The following is a 25,840-nucleotide window of genomic DNA, read 5'->3' on the forward strand; positions in this document are numbered from 1 at the left end:
CCATTAAACAAATCTCAACTTAAATGACATAGGAAACTTGAAATGAAATTGCAGCAAATAAATAGAACCAACAAAATAGACAACAGAAAGCGACCCCAGCAAGTTGATAACAGTGTTTGGTTATCTCAAAGCCTACATCTCCGAGACCGGTCCTCAATTGGGAGACCTTATCTATTAATTAATAATATCCAACAAAATACGTTGGTTTTACATAAACATGACTCCTGATTGGTCTTGTTATGTTTTTCTTGACCTTAGAAAGCCAACGCAATTTTCAGCTCACAAAAAGACCTCCTAAAACTCCCACAATGAACCTGCAAAGTTCCGCAATGTCGCTTTTGTTTTTTGCTCCATTATAACTTTCTTGCGTAGAAATACTATCTAGCCTCCTATGGCAATTGATATAGTTTTTATAATAATATTTCAGAGGTCGAAAGATCAAATATATAATAATGTTTAAAAAATCGGGAGAACAAATCTCGACCTCCCTGCGGTTGTTGTGTGATAATTATATAACAAAGTTAATTTTTTTTTTTACATACCGTAACGCACGTCTAGCCATACGCACCGTCCACCCCCTCCGCAATATACAACGTATAACTCACATGGACCATGGCCAATCCACCATATAATAAATAACCTTATCTCTCCATTACAAATCACTCCACACTAATACACGTAACTCCATTAAAAATCCCACATTCGTGGCTTTAATAAACCATATCTCACATATTAAATATTAACCCAAACAATATGCCACCATGAGAACTCGGATAGTTATGGTTAGTGAATTACGTTGGTTGTGATATGGAAGAGCTCCGCCATTTTATATGTTTAGTAACAAAATCTTACCCCGGAGTATAGAAATTAAGAACCACCTTAGCAACCACCTTAGCCTAATCGGTAAGGTGAGTTAGTTGAATATTGTTGTTATGTTTATATAATTTTGGCCAATCAGTGAAGGCCATGTGTTGCTTTGCGGTTGGTCTATATGTTTGCCACTTGTCAACATTTTATTGGTTTACCTACTCCAATCATAATCTGTCATGTGGCGGTTGAAATCTTCACCCTTGACTTACCAGAACCATGATTTCACTATTGACTTTGACTTTGACTTTCTCTGACCAGAACTTTGAACTTGAATAACTTTTGCATATGGAGTCAGATTTTTTTCATTCAAGTTGCGTTGGAATTGTTTTTACGAGATCTACCCGATGGAATGAGTTTCGCTCGAATCCGATGACTTTGAATTTTTGGCCATTAATCCCTTTTGTATCAATCCATATTAGTTCTTGAGCATTTCGGATCCGAAATGATCCAAAATGATCACTGGTTGGGGCACTCTTGTAGTCTATAATAGCCCACCAACTATGGCCAAAAATCACCTCAAACATTGCGGCCTACTTCCATCTTCAAGACAGGGTAACTCACTACCTTGTTAAGCTCCTCCACAACCCTGTTTTGGGCTTGGTTAGTCTACCAAACTGCCACTACAGGTATGTGGTCCAACAAGAATAGAACTATCACTTTTTCGGCCTGATTCAAGCAATAAATCCCACATCCTATTAGCCCATAACAAGTCCTCTCCAATGAGGCCCTCGTGTAGATTGACCTACACCTTCAAATAGTCATAAGGGTGCCCAAACGAACCTCCTCTTCCTCACTGAAGATGCCCTACTCTACGGCCACCACAAAGTTGTCTTTATCCTCCTATGTGAGTTACTTTCCTCAATTCTTTGTGTCCCTTGTGTTGCACAAAAATGGATGCTCAAATGAGTCACAAACACCTATTATTTATATCCATCAAGAAGGCTCCGATGAATGCCTCTGAAGTGGGTTTCCAACCTGTCATGTGGCTTGTCCAACTCAAGCCTACATGAAGCTCATGCTACAAGCCCACACTCTACATTCAAAAATTAATAACTTCACATAGACAACTTGGAATTTGATGATTCTCGACGTGTTGGATTCGTCTTGACATCTTCTATCATCTCCATCCATCACATGTCTAATAGGCCTCATGGATTCACACCCACATGCTTGGGTGTAAAGCCCACACCTTGGGTTCCAAGCCCACAATGCCTTATTATGCCACTCCAACTCCAAACCCCAAACCTTAGGGCTTGGAGTACCTCCCAAGCTACCAAAAATCAACATGTAGCACTCCTCCAACTTAGAGATCGGGGCGGTTTCATGTTCCTATAAGTCTTTTGTTCGACCATTCGTGATAATGTCCTACTGTAGAGCTTCCATTTCCTTCTCTATTTTATGCTTCTCCTAGAATATGTTTCCAAAATCCTCTTTGTTCCATTTATTAAGATGGATTTTGATTTGCTTTAGCTTCTTTTGGAATATGTAAATCTTGGATCCATCTATGGATATGGCTCCCTGCCACCAAGTTTGGATTTAGGTGATGATGGAGGCATAGGTGAGTTGTAATTGTTCAAATATGAATGGTTTTGTGAGGGATTTTTCTAGATATCGTTGGGCCATGCAAATCGGCCAATGAACAGAGCTAGCAACCAGAAGGATCTCTAACATGAATTCTTGACCATTTGTGATGAGGAGTTCTTAGACTAGGAAGTGATAAATACATGAAGAGATTTAATCCTTGCCTCATCTCTTATTATTCCAAGTGTACAGACCATTGGTGTTTTTTAGGTTTATTAGATCTTTCTCCTCAATGAGATTTTTGAAGTCTTCTAACTATGTTTCTAGGGGTCTCCAGCCTCTTTTTTTATTATTTTAGTGTTGTGCTCATGTTAAAATATCCACATGCTATCCACTTTTACAAATCCAACAATGATTAGAGGGAGTTCAAATGCTACATCATGATCAACTTTTGGGTAGGAATGTAAGGTTCATAAACATTTAAAAGAAACCATACAAATTCGTTCCTAGGAAGTGAAAATATACAAAAATAACAAAAGGGTGAAGATCAAGCTCACTTACACTTGTTTTGGTGGGGTTCTAGGCCTCCCAAGGCTCCTTCAGCATTCAAGGCGATGGTCTTGGCATTCCTACCGAACTAGGAAATTATTCTGTCAAAATTTGAGTTAGAGCATTTTGATTCTTAGATGAGAAAAATGGACAGAGTGTCCTACTAGATCCTCTACCTGAGGATGTGTTGCTTGGAAGGCTTTTCCATGCCCCTTATATTATATGAATGATCTTCATGAGAAAAGGGAGGGGGTGAGGATAATATCTTTGAGATGTACTTGTATTTCCCAAAATCTATGAGTTTCCTCCCTAACGATACATTGAATCTCTTGAGATTCATTTTATGTCCTCTCTTATTTGATTCTTTGGTGCCTTTTTTGTTATCCTTGGAGATGGTGCTTTGGACACCTAGTTGGTGTGTTGCTTTGGCCTTTTGTAACACAACCGCTAGGAGATTTATTTGCTTCTAGGGGATCACTTGCAAATCATTTCTTTTGTAAGCATCTTCCATGGCCATGAGGTTGAGGCCTTCTATTTCCATCATAATCTATCATGTTTGAATCTTCTTGCTGACTAGGGGCTTCTCCTTTCATGTCCTTTCTAATTGCTTGAGTCATATTGGTATTCATGGGTGTCATTCCTTATTTCATTTGTTGCAACCTTGATGCTTTTGGGGTATTCTCTAGCGTTAGGGTTGAAGTTGGGGGATCTTGGTTATCCTGCAAATCAGAAAGCACCTCAAAATTGTTACTGGTAGCTTGCTTTTTAGGGGTTGAGGGCGCATTAAACTTCTTATTGTATGACACTTGGAGGGGATCTTGGTGAATCCTTATTCATCTTTGGCCACTGCTTCAGAGGAGTCTTTCTTGGGAGCATTGAGAGGATAGTCACAAAAAATATGTCAATGCGCATGAAATTTCCTACATCTAAATGGGGTCTTCTCATAGTCAAGCATTTTGATCCAATCAATATCCTCTTATTTGAGGCCTATGGCTTCTAGGAAAGAGACAAAAATATTCATGTAGACACAAATCCTTGCATAGGAGGTGTGTCTTCCTTACTTGGTTTGTTCTAAAAGACAAAAGAAAATTACCCAACTTGTTACTGATTTAAGTTAGGCTTTCAGGACACTAGTACTCTTGTGGGAGCGAGTAGAGGCAAATCCATACAGGTTCCCATTAGAAGTCCTTTGTGTCAAGGTTGAAGTGCTCTACTCATTATCTCATGTACATCCTCATTGATTTGAAGAAGTAGGGGCCACCCTCCATAACTGAGAAGAGGTCTTCTAGCAACAAGAATATGATAGTAAAGAAACCTTTGGAGCATAATTTCACCTCATAGTGAGCCTTCGCATTCCAACCCAGAGCTATTTAGTGGATAAGGGCCTTTTTAGTTAGCCAGATGCCGAAAAATTTGCATATGAGTGTGTGAGTCTGCATGTGCTCTATTCGAGCATTGAGCCTAGCCGAGGTGATGTACAATCTCGAGATCTTTGTAGAATTAGCAATGCAAGTGTTGGTTCCTTTCACTATCTGAGCGTCTGAATTTTCTGGGAGCAGGATGTTAGCCATTTTTTACTCCATAGCATCAATAGTTTTGGAATTTATGCATTCCGAAGCAGGTTGCTAGTACGCGCTGGCAGAGTGGTTGGAGGGACCACTGGTCCCTCCTTGCAAGTCGACCATTGGATGGAAGTCAACAGATGAGGTGGTTAGGGCTAAGGGATTGGCATTGGTTTGTCCTATTGATGTTTTTTTGGCTTGATTCCTTGATTTGAGAATTGATATGCTTGGTATTTTGAATTAATGCTCTAGTACCGAGTTTGGGTATTTATCTTCGAATGGCTTAGCAATTCTTTGGAGGTGGAGAGCATCCAAATCCATTTCTTTGGTGCCTTCATTATTATGCAACAACTTAGAATCTTTCTTTAAGGGGCCCTGAGGATCCAGATTTGGGGGTTGTGAGGAGGTAACATGAGGAACCTAGAGGATTCTTTGTGGTTGTTGGTATCAAGCAAGTTTATCCCTAGAAGGGAGGGGTTCGAAGAGGAGGCTAGGGATTTAATATTTGCAAGCAGTTTAGATTTGTTGTTGTTAATACGGGTTTTTCCAAAGTCTATCTATAGGAGTGGAGGCTTGGGTCCATAGTGGCGATTAATCAATATAGAAAATCCATCCTTATCTATAGTTTGGCCTTGATATGGAGTGGTCTCGAGAATTGACACAGGGAAATTTATGTAGATTATCTTGTATTCATTACATCTATGGCAGTGAAATGGAATGTGTTCATTATCCAAGGTTTGCTCCATAATTTGTCTTGATAGTAGATATAAATCAACTCAGGAAGGGGCTTTGAGATATTCATATATATGCATACATGAGCATAAGATATGTATCTTGATTATTTAATGGTTTGTTAGACTTTGACAAATTACCCATAGAATTTCCAATGCCTGCTCATATTTCTTCATCCTAGAATTCTCCTAGTAAGGAGTCCATGCAAATCCAAACTAAGGCTGATGTAAAATCCTACTTATCTAAAACAAACCTCTCTATCCAAAACCTAAGATATAATCATAGAAAGTTGAAAAGTATGGCCCATTTTCAAAAACCCTCATGTGATCTTCTACAGTGGCAAAATAATGGTGAAAAATCCTTTTTCCCCTAGCTCAAATTTGATTTGTCCCTTTGGCTTCCACTTGTGTTGAATCTAGTAAGTGAGGGATTTTTCGAATCACCAAATGCCCGGGAATTTGTTGATTAAATCAAGATCTCTCCCATATTAAATGTACTCCCCAATTTCATTAGAATGCACCTCCAACTTTGGATATGTGGTTGCTTTTGGAAGGAAGCTTCCTAGAGGTTTGTGGTTGGTTGAAGATTTCCACGAGGACCCTTGCTATTGATCTAAGATAGATCTTTTTGCAATCTCATTAGCACAAGGATTAATTGATTGATCGAGGCATTGGTCCCTGATAGTAAATTTGTTATAGGAGGGAGGACGGAGCTCCCTCCTATAACACTGACCATGGTGGCAGGATTTGCAAAGATTGCATAAGGGTTAGAGAAGTCTACATTAAGGTAGGGTAGGTTTTTATCCAAAGGCCTAGAGCTCTTGCTCATTTTATGAGGAAAACTTGATCAATAAATTTATGATTAATTTTATATTAATTAAAAATTATGATAATTTATTATAATATAATAATTATTTAATAAAATAATATTGATTTTTAATACTATAATTTTGGTGTATTTTAAAAATAAAATTATGAAGTATATGTGATAACTGTGTTATATGAATTTTAAAAATGAGAAATCTTGGAAACCTACACATTAGTGTCCATAGTGTGAGAAGTTTAGTCCAAATTGACAAAAAAAGTTAAATTGAGAATGATTAGAAATTCATTCAAATGTACACAAAACATCAAGCTGGAAACAACAATATCATATATTAAAAATATAAAATAAAAAAATTGTTTTAAATCGTATTATTTTAACAAATTGGTGATTATCTAGGAGATTTTTGCCCATATTGTATCTTAAAAATGCTATATAATATGTATATTATTGTAATATTCCCTTTCTCCAATGTGGTCAAGATGGACCTCTAGCTTTGGGAAAGCCTTCCTCTTCCCAAGCCTTCTCTTACAAAGATGTGGTCTGAAACCAAGTTCGCCAAAGTGTCGAGCCACCTCAAGAATGTGCCCTGCCCTCAAGCATGGCAGCGCAGGCTCGGGTTGCTCCGGGTCCTTTTATAGTAGAAAAATTTGAGGATGTTCCTTCAGTGGAAATCACTCATCCAGATCTGGATGGAATCTACGAGTTGTTGGAAGGTAATGGCCTCATCTGTCGTTTCAATGGGTTATGACCACATACAATAGACCTTTACCAATGGATCCATTCAACTTGGACCAAGGCATGCAGGGTCCTCTTATGTTCTAAGGGTTTCTTCATCGTCATTTTTGACAATGATGCAGATTATTAGAATTCTCTTTCCAAGGGGCCCTAGTTTTGGGGAAAAGTTGGGCTCTTCTTGACCCCTTGGTTCCCAGATTTTGACCCCTCCACAGTTGTGATCACAAACCTACCCATTTCGGTTAGGCTCCCAAATTTGTTGGCCCATCTATAGCATTCTTCAGTGTTTCCGGGTATTAGAAACTCCTTGGGTCATTTTCTGGTAGCAGATCCCTCGCAAGGCCAATGTGGAGTCTTCACTTATGGCCGGATTTGCATAGAACTCAACATCATCAAAGGATTTCTTGACAAAATTAATTTTAAAATAGGTGATTTTCACTGGACTCAATGGTTAAACTACGATAACACTACTTTTCGGTGTCAACTTTACCATCAAACAAGTCATCTTTAGAACCCTTGTTCTTAAAAACCAGTGAAATGGAAGCCCAAATCTAAAACATTGAAACCATGCAACCTGCCTTCTCGAGAAGAGGAGGGTTCCTCTTCCTCGGATCAAGAAGATGATGAGTCGGATGATGACATGCTCCCATCAAACAAGGCCCAGAATTCAATTCTTCAAAAGCCTCGTGAAGGAGGTTAGGAGATCCAAGTTTCATCGTCCAGAAGAGAAGAACTCATTAATAATGCTCCAACGGGTGCCATGAAGTGCGCCCATGAATCAACTTCTTGAGACTCTGACAAGGATGTTTCCTTAGATTGCCAGAACAATCTTAGGGTAGCTTTGGTAACCACACGTCTAGAAGGTTGGACCAAAGTAGCAAAGAAGAAAGGTAAGAAAGGACGCACTGGTGATCAACCCCAAGCTGTGTGAATACAATTTTTCTATTTTTTCGTTTTCTATGTGTTTTGTACTTTGTTTCATTTTCATCCTTAGGATTGTTATGTGTATGGCCATCTTTAGGCGAGTTCTATCATATGGCCATCATATGCTATGAATTTAAATATTTTTGTATTAATAGAAATCTTTTTGTATTGACTTACCAAAAAGATAGACCTCTAGCATGGGTGGCAACCAAGTTTCAAGAATGGTATTTACCCGTGGTGTTTTCCCATGGTATTTACCCTACTTTTTAGAGAAAAATAATAAAATAAATACTTCTAGAGAGTCTATCAATCTTATAAAATGGGAGAGCAAGGCATTTATTGTGTATTTGTTGAGAACTTGGCATGGCCTGGGATGAAAACCCCACCATAAAATTTGTTTGATGGATCCATCTAGGGTTCACAAGTGTGCTTCAATATTTTAGCTTAGTCATTTGATGAGCAACCATTCATACCATTGGCAGAGTCATCATTATTATTTGTATTGACATGTATCATTTCTCTATTTATTAATAGAAATAAGTGGTTGCAATTTTCATATTATTTTATGTTTCACATTCTTGTATTTGGTGAAATCTTCATATTTTCCTAACGAGAATTTAAAATAAAACATTATAGTATTCTAGATGCTTCAAATTTTTCCCTTTCAGATTTTACAATTATACTATATTAGACTTTATTAATATATTAAATTCTCTCTTAGAAATTACTAATTACTAATTTGAAATTATTAATACTTTGCATTTATGAAATAATTTGTAACATCCCCAAAATAACTCAAGGTAAAATAAATTAGTTACGTAAAAGTAATTTTAGAATTACGAATCAGTTACAAAACTGATTCTTGATATTCAAGAAACTAAATTGAGGATGAATTAAGAAAAGGAGGGACGGTGGATAGCGAAGGGAATGGACAGGGAAGGGGGAGCATACTGTCTAAAATGCAGGAGCGGAAGCCATCGCTATTCCAGGAGAAAATATCAAGAATTCAGTCGTCGAACAACAAGTGGGGAATGAAGTCTTGCTGTCTTCCAAAGCTTCTCCTGATCTAGTAATGGCATTACAGATTTTCAAGAAGGATGCCTATGGTGTTGCTGGGAGCTTAACCTCCCTTCTATCCTCTCTTCGCCTTGCTCTATCTCAGGTTACTGGAAGCTCTATAGACTGCATGTGATGCTAGAATGATGTTGCAAGCCAAAGTGCAAGAATCCGCACCTGATGCAGCATCGAAAGGGAACCGCTTCATTAATGCATATTGAATGAAGAAATGACAGACCTGGGAAGTTTAGCGGCTCAGCTTTTGTCTCCTAACAGTGGTTAGCGGGAAGAGATGTCTCATCCTAATTAAAATCTGCAAGTCTGCCTGTTGGAGTGAGGCAAAAGTACAGATAAGTAACTTGCAAATTATGTGTTTATTCCCTTTCATTCTGAAGGATAGGTATACATATATTATCTACATTCTATTTCTTGAAAAGAAAAGATGCAATATGAATAATTATTGCACATGGAATTTAAGTAAATGGTTATTCTTCAACTAAGAAGTGAGCAATTTTTATGAGAATGCTTTAAAGATATTTGACAAATTCCAGAGAAACATAAGTACACATGTTATGTAGATTCTATTTCTTGAAAAGAAAATAGGCAAACAAAATCTATTATTTAGATTCTATTTCTTGAAAAGAAAATAGGCAAACAAAATCTAAGTAAATGTGTAGATTTTATTATAAAGATTACATGTGAATCTGGTGTGATTTGTCATTTTCTTGGAATGTAATATAAGTGAAGATGCTTTGGAATTTGTCCTTACACAAAACTCATACTATTTTTCTTGGTAAAGGGAGTAGGGTTTTACTAGAACAACCTAAAGTGGGTTTTTACTTAAATAACCTAAGGAGGGATTTTACTTAAATGACCCTAGTATGGTGATTTCAATATATTATTACATGTAGAGTAAGGATAAATATTCCTTTTGTGAAGAAAACATGTTGATGCATGCAGTAAATGATTAAATATTTTATATGTTTTCTTGGTGGAGAAAACATGTTGATGCATGCAGTAAAGATTAAATATTTTATATGTTTTCTTGGTGGAGAAAACATGTTGATGCATGCGGTGAAAGATTAAATATTTTATATGTTTTCTTGGTGAAGAAAACATGTTAATGCATGCGGTAAAAGATGATTATTTTTATATATTTTCTTGGTAAAGAAAATAGGTTAATGTATGTGGTAAAAGACTGAATAATTTATATGTTTTCTTGGTTAAGGAAGTATTTAATGAATCCATACTTCTTTCTTGAAAAGATTATATGCATTGCATATATTAAAGAAGGGATATTAAGATAAGCTAATGGATGCTCAAAGAACAGTGATGGTGTTATGGAGATGTGTTCTTTATATGTTAGAGAAACTATGTTAATTTCTTGAAAAATAACTATGTGAAAGGAACGCATGTGCAAAGGTGCAGAAACAATTACCTGTATAGTGTGAATAAGCCTTGTGACAAGTAGAACAAGAATTTACTTGAATATATGTACTAGTTAATTAGTATGTCATGCTTGCTCATGCAGATGAGTAGGTGTTAAAAGAAAAAGATTGTTGTTAGAGGTTGCTTAATGAATGATTAATAATGTATCTAATATTGTTGCCAAAGCTTGTTGACAACTACATTGACAGGAAACGATGGCGGTTGGTGCCAAAGGGGAAGTGATGTTTAACATTATGGCAGGAAAAGGATTATTGGTCCATGCAGAGGAGTTCAAGTTTCAGGATTGTCCATTACTAGAACAATCATGCCACAAGGAATGTTGCATGTGGCGGTATGTAAGTGAAAGATTACATGGAAATTGTATTAGCTTTTAGCTAGTTATGTGATAACATAATGATAACTTATTGTAATGATTTTATAACAATGGTTAAGGGATGGAATCCCTTATAAGCCATTGAGTGAGGGGTGAAATCCCTCACGAGCGTTTAATAATAAGATTTATTATTAAACGTTTGCTGGTTTTCACCCTACGGGGTTTCCAGGGTAAATTGGTGTTCAAATGGTGTGATTGCCTTTTGTGTCCATTGATAATGATGAGTCCTTGATGATGATGGTTCTTTATTTGATGTGACAACTATAATGTCTTAGTACATGATTATCTAATATGTTTAAGGATATCAAGAAATGGATGCAAGGATTCATGAGACAGTTTATGTTATTACAGTGGTGGCGAAAGGTTATGCAATGGTTATGAAACTTACTGTCTTTGATTGCCATTTACTTATGTAATAATGAATAGTATATCTACGGTTAATAATGATTTGTGGAGTTGTGAATTGATTAATTACTTGTGGTAATTGTATAAAAACTTCTAACTCCCTACTTTTACATGCGAGGTTATCGGGGTACATGACTTAATTATAATATTTAAATTACTAATTTAATTTGTATTAAATTAATAAAAATATGAATATATTTAAAAAAAATACTAAAACGTTTATATATATAATTTTAATTTTAATTTTAATATTAATATTTTGGTAAAATTAAACTTGAAATATATAAAATTTGAATTTTCTTAAACTTGAAGTAGTATTCTAATTTTGATTGATTTATTAAATTTTTGTATTTAATACTAATTCAAAGTAATCATATACACATTAGAATTATTATTTAAAAGTTATTGATATTCACAATCATACATAGTCATATTTTGTGTAAGTGTTATTAAATTTTTTATTTAAATATTTTTTAATAAAATTTAAATATAATTTTATCAAAAAAAATTCATTCAAATAGTATTGTTTATAATTTGTGTACCTAGTAACTAGATTTAAGTCATATTAGTTCTTGTGGCATTTATGAAATCTTAATTTTACTAAATAAAATAGTAACTGCCTTTTTATAAAATTACCAATTATACTTGATAAGATATACTAATTACTATTAAAAAAATAATATAATTTTATATTTATTTTATATAATAATATTTTAAATAAATATATTATAAAAATTATAATAAAATAAATATATATTACAATTAAGTAAATATTAAAAATCTTTAATTTTAATTCTAATTCATTAACATTAAAATTACTATTATTAAATTAAAATAAATTTACACTTCTTTTCAAAAATTATTTTCATACTTTAGTTGGTTTGATGTCAAAGTTTCCACCAAAATTCTAAATTCTCATCTCATTCCCAACCAATTAAAAAGTGATTCGATGTTAAAGTTCCCATCAAAATTTTAAATTCTCATCCTCATTCCCAATCAATTAAAAAGATTACATTATCAAATAAATAGAGAAAATATTCAAACTACTATTCCATATAAGGTTAACAAATACTAATACAAAAATAAACAACAAAGTATATCGAATCTAACTAATAAATTATTGTGAAGCATATATGGTAAATTCTCATCTTCATTCCAATCAATTAAAAAGGTTATCAAATAAATTAAGAAAATATTCCAAACTGCTATTCCATATAATGTTAATAAATACTAATACAAAAATACATAACAAAGTATATTGAATCTAAATAATAAATTAGTGTGAAGTATATATGATAAGAGATCTAAACTATTGAGAAACATATTTGTCAAAATTCTAATGGGCAGATGGGGACTGGGAAAGAGCTGAGTCATCATCGCTGACGTGTTTTTTAAAGTACAAAGCCCAGAAGTTTAACTGATAATTTTAGGTTTAGATTTATTATCAATTATTTGATTTAAATGAAATATAAAAAATAATATTTTTATTAGGTTCAGCTGTATTTTAATTGTGATATATTTTTAGATGTTTTGTACATATTTTGAAGTTAAATTTGTTTATCATCTTGTAGAAATTTATTAAAATTAGATGCATAAATTGTATATTATTTAGGTGTTTCAAAAACTTTTTAAATTCATTAATACATGTAAAACAAGTTTTAAAATACATAAAATATAAAATTAACAAAAAAATATTTTGTCTAATTCTAACTAAAAATTTTAAAATATAAAATAATTAAACAACATAAAAATTTAATAAATATAAAACTTATTTTTCAAAATAAAAAATAAAACACAATATGAAAATAACATCAATCAATGTTAAAAAATCTCAAATTACTCAAGATTGTATCATGCTGCTTCAGGTAGAAAACCCCCAAAAATTGTTTAAACCCTTCTCCCTTTACCAATATCTTCAATGGAGTGCATGGCATTGTGAATTGACTAAATCTTACGAGTGATTATTTTGTAATTAACGAAAGTTGTATGCATAGAGGAAATTGTTAATCTAATTAATTTGATTGAGATTAGAGGCTTATTTTATAGCCCAGTTTGATGTATAAAAGTGTCAGTTCGTCATAAAGTTGAAATTTTGTCTATATCTGTCAAAAAAAAATTTAAATAATTATACAAAACATTTAAATAACGTCCATTCCAACGAAAAAATAAATAAATAAATAAAATAAAATTGCAAGTGAAAAAATTAGGGTTTTTCTTCAGATGAAAAAATAATTGGTCCTACTAAAAAATATACCAATACATATGATTCTAGTCATAGATGATCGGCATTTTACTGTCAATAACAAAGAATTTCATCTATAAACCCCTTTTACCACTAACAACTAGAGAATGACAGTTACTTAATATACATACTTGAAAGCAAATCCTTCAGAATTCCCCGGGTCTCTGATGGTAATGTAAGCAGGTCACATGACCAAAACCATGAACAGGTTATGCGACGTGAATTTAAAGAAACATAACCACTCAAGTCCAAAACAGAGTAATGATGATAGCATTTTTATGCAAACAAATATATTAAGTACAGTTTAATTGTTTTTGATCGGTAGTAATTAGAAATATAAAAAGATTTACACAGAAATTTTTAAAATACAATTTTTTTTTGTTAATTCAAATAATATCATTAAAGTTTAAAGTTTATTTGAAGTAGTTTAAATGGTGATGATTGTGGAATAAAGTTTTATTGAATCCGAGATTTTGGATTTGAATTTTGTACTACTTTCTTCTCTAAAGAAATAAATAGGAAGGAAATAAATATTAGACATATAAAATCTAAAAATCAGAAAATCTTACTAAACTTACAAAAAAAATATAATTAAAAAAAAAATGCAATAGCAAGCGATTCCAAAACAACTAAAAACAATTAAACTGTAACAGTATATTATCATACATATCAATAAATTTCTTACAGATCATTCATAGGCGTGCATATGGCTTAAAAAAAACGTTAATAACATTTGCAATCTAAAGATTTTTTAACAGAGCATTCAAAGGCGTGCACATGGCTTCCAAAAACGTTAACAACATTTGCAATCTAAAGTAATGGCTCAATGACACGCCTTACAAAAACGTTAACCACATTTGCAGTCTCAAGTAATGGCTTAACGGCTTGTCTCAGTTTTGGCTTTCAGGCATAGCATGTTTTTTTTTAATTTTTTAACTATAGTCAATGAAGTAATTTAAGTTTGATTAATATTAAAATTAGTATAACACTAAGAATATATTTAACTGTTTTTAACGCAGATACAGATTTATTAAAAATTTATGACTTAACAAAACCTTACTCTTTTAACCTTATCACTCCTAACCAAAAAAATCACATACCATTATACCAACTATTAAATCATCCCATATAGCATTCTACCAAAACATAGAGAACAGCACAATAAACCAAAATATTCTCACTCTATCTACCCCTGCAAGGTCAACTTACGTTCTACAATTTTAGAAACAACCAGAGCTTACTTGCCACAATTTTAGAAACAACCAGAGCACAATTACTGTAACACAATTGCCCATCATTGTCCATTAAAATGGTAAGGAGTTTGGTTGTGGTATCAGAAACAACAGGGTAACTGGGAGGAAACGCTAACCAACAAGTGGTTAAAGGATGGGAGCTACTCAGTAACGTTATATGCTTGTAATATGAAGAGGTAAATGCAGGTGAATGCCCACTAAAATCAGTAAGTCATCTGACTCAGTAATAACAACTAAGGGCGGGCATGAGCTCTGTGGAAAGGCCAATCCTTAACAAAGAGTATAGAAAATGAGCATTGCGATCATAACTTGTTTTCGAATATACAAATAGATTCAACATTTAAAAAAATTGAAAATCTGAATTTTTCAGATTAAATATTTTTTTATTAGATAATGTGAGTCAATTATCTGGGAATCAGTCCTTCGCATGGATGGATTTTTGCCAATAAGATTTCTAACTGGTGAGTTTTTCACCACAGAGTGCTTTAACAGAACACCCTGTCACTTGTCTATTCTAAACCCAATAGACATATATTAAACAATTTACAGAATAAAATTTTTGCTTATATAATCATAAATGGTACAATTTTATCAATCTTTTTCAAATTTACGTGTTTTTTGGAATTTGATAAACACTATCTATAGTGTAATTAGAATTGTGTATCATATAAATTATTTGACATTTCAAACTTCTAATTTCAGTATTTGACAATTTAACAAAATTAACGAAAAAAAATATTCACAAAATAAAAATAAAACTCTTATAACATTATATTCCCAATAAATTTGCCCGCTACAAATTCAGGGTGTTTGAATCATGGAAACTCTGAATACAATAAATGTCTTTACATTGTGTAACGGGACTGGAAATGAGTTCCAACAATGGAACTGATAATGAGTTCCAAAAGGAGCAGACGTAGTCTTCGTGTACAAAGAAATGCGAGGATGGAAATGAAATTCCATGCCTGTGATGAGAAGCCAAATAAAAGTGACAAATTTGCACTTTTATAAATTTATCCCAATATTGGATTTAATGGCAAAGAAATGCATATAAAAGATAATTTTATTGGTTTTAGGCTAAAAGAAATGCATATAAAAGAGGATATAAAAATAATTTTATTTGGATCCAGAGCAAACGGAAATGCATATAAAAGAGTCTTATTGGTTGTATGGCAGAGTAATATATATGAAAGAGAATTTGATTGGATTTGAGAGTAAAGTAATGTGTATTTAAAATTAAGAATAAAGTGAGGGAAAGAAATTTACAACCCAGAGATATTTAAGTCATCAAAATTAACCAGAGATGTATCTGGCCTAGGTCACATGTTGAGGGAAAGAAAGGGCCACATATTGAGTGAAAAAACCTACAACCCAAAAGCATTTAAGTGGTCAAAATTATCTAGAAATATACCTGGCCTAGGCCACACCAACCTTTGAGATCACTAAATTTTTGTCTTAAATTTTAAACCAGTGAACTTCTAATAATAAATTTTAGAAATAACGGCAAACACTCAATTATTTTTGGGATTACAAAATACTTATAAAAAAATTCATCACCTATCATGCCTCAGGGAAAGAATCTAAACATTAAAATCAGACAGTGTAATACATGGGATTGGGCAGCTTGAATGTTCTGTCCCCAACAGCATATCCAGTCAGATCGCTCCACTGATCGCCGGAGTTCCCTAAAATCCTAAACCCATCTTGCTCAATCTTCAATCTCCTCTCAGATTTAAAAACCACAGCGCTCTTCTCATAATCTCCAGGCTCCCTGCAGCACAAATTAACGATTAATCTCATGAACACAACTCTTTCCGTGCATTACCCATCAAAACCAGACATTCCAAACTCGCAGAGACACATCAAAGAAACGAAATTGGTAAATGCATCGTTGGTTGCAGAGATCACCTCAACAAAAGCGCCTCCCATGAATGATAACCAGCCAGGGCCAGATTCTTCTCAGTGCCATTCCTCTCGTAGTCGTACCTGGCCGTTAATAGAAAGATCTTGAACCCCAATTTCAGCAGATGGTTGTACAAACTACGACTGGCAGGCAATGGCGGGGCCTCTGCCAAATCCGACCACTCTATAAAAGCACCATCGTCGACCCCCTCTCCTCTGCAAACAGGGAAGCCCAAACAAATTGGGGGAAATAAAGCAGAGGGGAAAGGCGTTTGTTAATTGGTTCTGCCAAATCTGCCCACTTTATAAAAGCGGCATCCTTCATCCCCTTCTCTGCAAACACTAGGCCAAAAAAAGGAAAAATTGCAGAGGGGAAAGACATTTGATTGCTAGTTGATCTTACCCATATTGTCGGCTAGCGAAAAAGGGCAGGCTTGAGAGCAGTGTCTCGTCCACATCGAAAACCCACGCGTCCTTCCCATCGCCTGACAGTGTGAGAGAATTAACATAAGCCATGGATTGTTTGGCCACCATTTGTAAGTCCCTTACATATTGGCTTCCACTTCCGATCATGTAGCTTTTCACTGATTCCACGAATTCAGGAGGCACCACGGTCCATGAGCGCAGAGTGTTTGTTTCTACGCCCAACCTCCATGCTTCGAAGTTAAGTTGGTTCTCTTGCTTCAGATCCCACGTCTCCCCTTGCGCTGTGAATTGCTCTGATACCTTGCCATAGCTCTTGGGCGTGGTGAATCGGATATTGGGACATTGGTGGCTGATGCGAGTGTGCAGTACCGGAGCCATCGAAGAGGGAAAGTCATTGAAGATCTTGAAGATATTGGCTGCAGTAGCACAGAGGACATTGGGATGGTTGTGGTTAATGAGGGGAAGAGAAGCCATGGAGGATGAGGCTGAGATTCAAGAATAGTATATACATGTATGTGCCTGATTCTGGTTAGCTTTCATACGAATTAAAATAAAAGAAGGGAAGGTGGATTCTCGCGTGAGGACTCTCTTTCCGCTGCCAGAGTGTACTCCAAGATTCGCACAACTCCAAGCCCGAGATGCCTTTGAGTCCACTTTAGAATGGGAGTCAGGGGTTAAATTTGAAGCCAGTATGTCAGTGTTTCGTATGTCCGTATTTCGCATTTTTATCCGTAAAACAATTTGATGCTCGTATATCTATATTTCGCATTTTTACCTGTAAAATACGTTTTAGTTTTAAACCTCCACATCATGCGCAATTTGCCATTCATTTTCAAAAACGTCATATTGACGGGCATGTTTAAAAATTAAAAGTTTAAAATTTTTCTTTTATAAATTATATATATCTATACATATATTTAACCTTATGTCATATATTTTTTTATCGCTGTAGGCTGTAGCATGTAAGTTACAATGTGGCCGGGGCAAGTTGCAAGTTTAGTGTTTATTGACAAAGTACAGTGATCGGATGGCTATCAAATCTGCAGATTTTGCATTCAATTCACATTCGGGTTTACCGCTTGAGCATTTACAATGAAACTTACGAGTTACCACTGTTACCGGTTAATACCGCTGCCAGACCAAGGCCATACGTCAGATCCTAAGGCGAAAGGTCTGAAACTTTATCTGCTCAATGTTTATTCATGTGCTTTTGGTTGACGTTTACTCATAGACAAGAGTATTAGTACATGTAGGCACGCTATTTCTAGGCCATGATTGGTTGACGTAGGCCCATGATAGTTATGGAATTATATATGTAGTGAAAATTTAATAAAAAATTAATTCAAATTACTTATTACTTAAAATTTTGAGAAATCCACTCGTTGCACTATTATTTCTCCATATTTTATTTTTTTAAATAAACCCCTCATTTAACACGAAAAAGGGTTTATTTCTGATTTCTTTTTGATTAAATAAAACTTTATATATGTGCTTCCTTTATTTCGATTTGAGGTATCAAAAGAAATAGTGTTTTTGAGCAATAAAAGTAGAATTTCAATCACTCCAGACGCCGAGAGGAGAAACTTGCAACCGTGACCCTCAAAAATAAAATATTTATAAAACAAAGTCTTGAAATAAACCTCAAGTACAAGCAGTGGACATAAAATTTGAATTTATGTATGCTTCCACATTGTTGGAACTAGTTACTTGATTTAACTGAAATGCAATTTACTATACTCTTTATTTAGTCCGAAGAGACTATGCAAGGAAATAAGTTTTTTCACATGTATAATGCCACCTCATCCACCCAGTTACTGACGACACTTTATAAAATAGTATCAAATTAAAAAATATTTTTGACGAAAATGTTTCAATCTTAAGTGAATTTCTTTGTATGCTTGGATGTCACTTAGCAATGTTTACATGTATATAAATTTGTGCAAAAAACTGGTGGTAAGGACCTCAAATATGTTTCTGAGAGATAAAAAAAATTGCCTTCATAGTCTTATTTGTGTTTAGAAAATAAAATAAAATAAACAGAATTGTATAGCACAACGAGCATTTCGCGAAATGTTGTTGTTCGAGAATTTGGTTTCTAGCCTTCATTTAAAGAGCATTGAATGCCTTGGTTTTTGATGGATTTGCAGGGCATATGGTGTCACACCCATCATTAAGCGGGCATTAACACACCCATCTGTCGTGCTGATTGCATATCACAGAATGATCTGCAGTGTTGGTTGCATAATGCATTATACAGTTAAAACCAACATCAACCCCAACAGCGTTCGCGTTCTCGTCGTGTGTCTGGTGCGATTTCTGTTGAGTTTTCAGCGTCTGTCATCAGTTTATATACATCGTCGTGGCGGAAGAGCAGTGCCCAACTTAAATTTTGCGTTGCCAGGTTTTTGAAATCCCTCCCTCTCTCTCTGTACAAATAAAAACTACACTGTTATAGCTGGTAATTTCTTGAAGTGATTCATGGATGATATAATTGTGTGGTGCCAAATTTTACATAATATTGAGTAAACAAATTAGGAATTCAAATGTGAATAAGTGAAAGACATAAACTGAGAAGAAAAAATTACAAACTAAGCACAATATCATAAAACCGCAAGGGATAGTCAGCCTATCAATAAAACATCCATAAATTGATATAGGCTATAAAACTTACATTGGATAGAACCTAGTTGAGAACTTATTCAGTTTCTGACCTCCACGGGTGCCTCTAAACAAAATATTGACAAAAACCTGAACCCCTACTAGAGAAAATAGAGGAAAACATATTACCCCTACTGTTTCAATCTCAGAACCCGAATATTTGTTCTATGTTCCTGCATTTCTGTCAAGGTTCTATGCTATTAACTACCGCCACACTCCTTAGTGGGCACTTCATTCTATTCAATTTAGGAGTGTGGGAGAATCAACAAATTCACTAGTTACAACAGTCACTTGAAATTTGACTGCCCTCTGTGCAGTCCGGTCCAAGTTCTGTCCATATATTTGACTGTTGGGTTTCGCATTGAATGAATGTTTGAGTATTGGGTTTTGCATTGGAAAGTGGGTATCACAGGATTTTGCTGTGATTGAATTCTGAGTAAGGGGTTTACACCCATGAATTTTGCGCAGTAAGTCTTTTATATGTTTGAAATTTCAGTAGAGCTTGATGCATTGAATCCATTTGTCTTTAGTGGGATATTAAACCAGCTGAATTCTGAGTAGTGGGTTATGTAAAAAATTGAGCTTTGTTTTGTATTTGTTGTAAAAAATTGGATTGGACTTTCAACAGCGGTTTGTGCAGTAAATAGCATTAGACTGTTGGGTTTTGTCCGAAATGAGGTTGAACACAACTTCTTGTCTGCAAAGTCGGTTGTTGGGGGAGCCACCAAAAGGGTCGTTGTATCCAACCGAGAAATCATGCACATTATGTTTTTGGTTTGAAAATTATTTCACAACTATTGTTCTTTTATTGTACAATTTGAAATTAGATGAAACTTGTACAAATAAATTTTAAAAGTCATATGATGGGCAGTTTAAAAATAAAAACGTCATAAAAAAATTCCTTGACGGGTAGGGTCACCCGTCAAATTTAACCCCTGATGGGAGTAGTCTACCCCAAAACCTCTGCCAGTCGAAAAATTTTCTGACTCCGGCTACAGGCATTTTTTTCCTCAAACCTCGAAATTTGTCCCTAAGTGTAGACAACCAATAAATCCCATGCTATTGGGTATTCAATGCGGTTTAAGAGTACTATGATGGGACCTCAATTCGGCCAGCATTCGCCTAGCAACTTCACCATACATCATATCATGGGATATGATTATTACCTTTTCTGGCAGCTTCTCCTGTGGGATTTCCGGTTAGACGGCTGCCTCCGCCCAAGACTGCCACCACTAGACCGTACGCTCATTTGAATTTGGAAACCCACCAAAACAAGAACTTGAACCATGGAAGATGCCCATTTGAATTTGGAAACCCGCCGAAGCATGAACTTGAACCATGGGAGACGTGAGAGCCCTGTGAGGAATTTCCGGCTACTCCGTCGCTGCCACCAGACCCCCTCCGATAGCGATGCGTGAGGAATTTCTAGCTGCCTCTGTGGATGCCACCAGATCGTAGGAATACAAGGGTATACGATACAATGTCAAATTTATATAACCGCTTAGCCTATGTTTTTTGCAGCTGTTGTGTTCATGAGCTTAACTATCCAAGGCCATTTTGGTGGTGAACTAATTTGCCATGAATGTCATCGGACATCGGAGAAGTGATATGAGCAACACTGACATTTCTGCGGCTTACAAATGCCCAGGATTCACTGAGCGGGTTTTATAGTTGCAGGAAATATTGGTTGCCCATATGGTGCTCTCATGTCCTCCCACACCACGCAAACCCAAATGGATTCCAGTGAAAAGAAAGGTACCTGCAAGTCCTCTCCAAGGATTTTGCATGCTTTCCAATTCTGATCAACAGTCGTTGTTCGGTTCACATCTTCCAAATATGAACAACCAGCAACATATGAAGAAGAATCCTAGAACCGGAGAAACCAATCCTCCCAAAGTGTTTGCACAAGAAGAGAAGTGTAGATCTGATGAAGAATCCAATGTTGAGACCAAGTCTTTGTATAATGAGGTACATTACTAATGATTATTGGTGCCTAAGAGTATGCTAACTCTATGAAATTCCTTAGTAGCTACACTTGATTGTATGGCCTGCTATTATTTCTTAGAAGTTTCATTTCTAAGAGCAGGAGATTTTTATTTACCTCACAGTATAATATTCTGAAGTTTCGTTTCTAAGAATAGTAGATTTCTATTTTCCTCACAGTATAATATCCTGGATATCAGTGTACAAGATATTTGTATTTCACTGTTTTACATATTGCAATGGAATAATAGCTTCCTGAGATTTTGAAGTGTATGAAATTTGTTGCAGTTTGCACCATTCGTGATTTGTTTTCTTATTATTAGTCCCACATTATAACTTCTGAACTCACGTTAAAGAAAGAATAAATGGCTACAATAATAAATCTGTCCTTAAATTTTTCAAGTACATCATTCAAAATCCCTTTTGGCCGAGAGTTGTATAGTCATCACAAAACCAGTTTCTAGCATATATGTTTTGAATGTTTATATTTTATCTCAGTGGTGTCTTGGTTAAATGCTATGTTATCTCAGTCATCGTTCAAAATCCCTTTTGGCCGAGGGTTGTGTAGTCATCATAACACCAGTTTCTAGCATATATGATTTGAATGTTTATATTTTTATCTCAGTGGCGTATTGGTTAAATGTTGTGTTATCTCAGTGGGATATTTTGATAAAGAAATTCAAGATAGGGATATGTAATTGCTGTAACAGTGGAGTTGTAATGGTATTCGAAACGGGAAAAAATGTCACCCATTTATATCAAAATTGAGTTTCAGGTTGAAAGCATTCATGGGAATGGTATTCCAAATGGGAAAAAAATGTCACTCATTAAAATGATTAAATTTGATGAAGGAAATACGTTAGTGTTTTCATAGAGGGTCGAAGAAAGGATTATAAAGATATTAGTGTTTTGTTGGTTATTTATGGATGTAGTGAAAAATCGATTAAGGGAAAGTTTAAGAAATGGTTTTATGAATATTAAAATTTTGAATGTAAAATAAAATGTTTGAATGCTAATTATGAAAGTAGAGCAAAATTTCATATAGAAATGTTATTTTCTTGAAAATAGGTTTTATGGAAATGGAAATTCTAATTGAGCATGGTGAAATAGATATTTAATAAAAAGGAAATTATAAATAGATTGAGTTTTTTTTTCCAAATTAAATAAAAGTTTTAAGTTATTATCACATTTCAGTGATATAATTTTTCTAAGATTTATTTTAGAATTTTTTAAATGGTTATAAATTTTAAAATATATAAAAGTTATAATTGATATACACATTTAAAATAAAAAATATTAATAAAAATATTATTTTCAAATGAAGCATTAAATTTTATTAATTACATTTTACATTCAAAAATAAAAATGATAATTTTGTTACACAATTATAGTCTAAGAAATATGTTATATTTTACAACTTTTATTTTATTTTAAACAATATGTTCAAATTCACATTTAACTTATTGATTACATATTAATCATGTTCTTATATATGAAAATAAAATTAAAAATACACACTTAGGATAAGGATGTTGGACTTAATGTGAATATCCTAAAAATTGTTGTGGATACTATAAATATTGGGGGTATTATTGTTGAAGATATTATGGAAAATTGGCATGCCTCCATAAGTTGACCCTCTCCATCCTTGTTACTAAGGTTGGTTTCGGGTTTTCTATGATATCCATATTTGCGAGGATGTAGGTATATTCCAATTATGTTGTGGACATTGTTAATAAGGATTAAACTATTATGTGGGGTCTTAAGAAATACATGTTTATCCTTGTTACCAAGGTCTCCTTAATGGAACATAACAAAACTATTCTATAGTTTCATTATCTCCTTGAAAAACTTATTTCAACCATGTTAAAGATGGACAATTTATTGTTCCATGATTTTATCCACTTATAGCATAACATTCAACATTATTTAAAGGAAATTCACATAATTTTTTTTGACAATGCTACATTTTTTCTTTATGTTTGAATTTGAATATATATATATATATCAGAATTGGATCCATAGAAACACTGTCGAGAACCATGAGTGAATCAGGTCGAACAAATCTCCAAAGAAATCCAAAACAGTATAAAAAACACCCTGAACCAATGGCAATGGCAGCCGACGTGGAACGACGAGGGCCTCGGTCAAAGCGCGCTGACCAAGGCCCATGGAGACTGCGCAGGAGGCCAAAGTAGCCCCTAGGAGCCCCGGAATGGGAAAAGGAAGAGGTTTTTGATGCACGATCAACGCTAGGCGAACAGGGCCCTAAAGGGGGAAGCCCGAGCACTCAGTCACATCGGGAGCCAGGAAACCGCGGGCGGAAAAAAAAAGAGAAAAGCGCTAACGTACGAAGGCGGGACCCGCGCACTGGAAAACCAGTGGTATTGATCGGGGTGCCCTTGAACAGTAAGAGGTTTTGGATAGGAGCGGAGCGATTCCATACACCGATCAACGCATGGCAGGCGGAGGTGAGAGAAAACCACCGTTGATCGCGTGCTATCGGTCAAGCAAGTCAACCGCGCGAAACATGCGTATGGCGTCGAATCTAGAGGGCCCAAATTGGACGGCTGAGATTGCACTCGAAGGAAAGAAGCAGAATCGACAGGGAATTAAGCTGTGTTCTAAAGAGATTTGGAATCCGTTTGACTCCCACGGTGGAGGAAGAACACTTCCACGGCGTAACTGAAGAAACGAACCGACGAAGCATGCTAGCGCCATTTAGAGGAGGATAGGTGGCCACTCCCTGAGTGTTCATGATGACACCGAACACAAGGAACTCCAAGCGCAACTGCAGAAGGTGAATCGGCACAGGCAGAAGGGGAACCTAACAGGCATAGGGATCAAATGGCTAAAGCCATGAACAAAATTGGAGTCAGAATTGGAGTCCAAGCGACCAAGAGAGACAGTGAACAGTGAACCCTGAGAGGAGGACTGAACACAGAGAACAGTAAAGCCAAGCATAAGAGACAGAGGGCCAAGATGACCACAGATAGCGTCGAGCACCAGAGAGCTTGAAGATTCAAGCCTTCCCATAGAGGAATCTGTCCGGACTGAGCATCACATTTGGCTCTTTCCACTGTAGACCAAGAGGTCACAGAGCTGGTAGGAAGAAGAAGAGTCTGTGTACTCCAAGTGGCTTGGGGAATCCAAGAACCACCCTGCCAAGTAAAATCTGCTTCAGGAGAACTCATATTGAGTCCTTGTATTGTAATTTCTCTGCTGAAAGACACAATAAAACAAGGCAACCACTAAAGCTGGACCGGAGACGTAGCCTTGGAAATAGGGTGAACTCATTATTAAAATTGTTTGTGTCTTTGTGTTGCTTACTGTATTTCTCTGCTGTCTTTCCATTTTTATTGTCTATGTATTGGCAATCTGATCAATTTGTTGTTTCAATAACACAGAACACACACCAGCACATGAGTTTGTAATACCTTAGTTTAATAAATCTTTAGCTGATGTCACTCATAGGGTGAATATCAGATCAAGTGGTATCAGAGCTCAAGGCTGTAAGGTTAGACAAGCTTGTGTTGGTATAGCTGTGAATACTCACAAGATCAAAGCTAAAATTAGGAGAAGGAGAGTTGTTGGAAACTAATCCTGAAATTGGAAGAGTCTATCCTCGAAGGACCATGTTAGAAGAAGGTTCTATGGGACCAGACCCTCAATTCATAGAGAGTTTCCTAGCTATAAAGTCCATGGCTGAAGAAATGTACCGAGAGTTTCCTAGCTATAAATCCCATTGCCAGTTCCTTCTCACCCTTGAGAAAGTGTTTCCATGGATTTTGTTGGAGGACTGCCTAAATCTAGGAAAGGTCATGATTATCTATATGTTGTTGTGGACAGGTTCAACAAAATGTGTATTTTGATACCTTGTAGTAAACAAATCACAGCTGAACAGACTGCAAAATTGTTCTTTGAACATGTATGGGTTCATTTTGGATTACCCACTTCCATTGTATCTGATCGAGACACCCGATTTGTGGGGAAGTTCTGGTCTAGTCTGTGGGAACTGATGGACACCAAATTAAAGAAAAGCACAGCTTTTTATCCACAAACAGATGGCCAGATAGAAGTAATAAACAGGACTGTGATCCAGTTACTGAGTGGATACTGCAGTAAACATCCTAAGCTTTGGGATGAACACTTGTGTTATGTGCACCATGCTTACAACAGAGCCAAACACTCTTCTACACAGAGATCTCCCTTTGAGATCTACTTTGGTTTCACACCAAGGTCTCCTTTGGATTTTGCCTTTGGTAAAGATACCATGGTTGATGGACACAGTGATGTGGACAAGGAAACTAGGTTCATTGAACAAATCCAGGAGATCCATTAGGAAGTACAGGAACAACTGGAAAAGAGACAAGCC

General features: G+C 35.3%; 1 protein-coding gene across 1 annotated transcript; it reads right to left on the reverse strand.

Annotated features, from left to right (window-relative positions):
• Positions 1-16,059: 16,059 nt before the first annotated feature.
• Positions 16,060-17,436, reverse strand: LOC149236913 (acid phosphatase 1-like). Its single transcript, XM_089372528.1, has 3 exons — positions 16,802-17,436; positions 16,405-16,614; positions 16,060-16,267 (listed from the first exon to the last, which is right to left on the reverse strand). Exons 1-3 carry the CDS (start codon positions 17,296-17,298, stop codon positions 16,090-16,092), a joined length of 885 nt encoding a protein of 294 aa, XP_089228654.1. The 5' UTR covers positions 17,299-17,436; the 3' UTR covers positions 16,060-16,089.
• Between the last annotated feature and the right edge of the window lie 8,404 nt (positions 17,437-25,840).

Source organism: Pinus tabuliformis, chromosome 8 (assembly GCF_031772625.1).
Source record: "Pinus tabuliformis cultivar Carrire ecotype Pingquan chromosome 8, CPIR1, whole genome shotgun sequence".
Classification (NCBI taxonomy): domain Eukaryota; kingdom Viridiplantae; phylum Streptophyta; class Pinopsida; order Pinales; family Pinaceae; genus Pinus; species Pinus tabuliformis.

Excerpts from the sequence above, each read along its gene's own strand:
- LOC149236913 (XM_089372528.1), bottom strand. The coding sequence starts at position 17,298 with ATGGCTTCTCTTCCCCTCATTAACCACAACCATCCCAATGTCCTCTGT. Across the intron at positions 16,615-16,801 it reads TTCGCTAGCCGACAATATGG|AGGAGAGGGGGTCGACGATG; the intron begins GTAAGATCAACT and ends CCCTGTTTGCAG. Across the intron at positions 16,268-16,404 it reads TGGGAGGCGCTTTTGTTGAG|GGAGCCTGGAGATTATGAGA; the intron begins GTGATCTCTGCA and ends TTTGTGCTGCAG.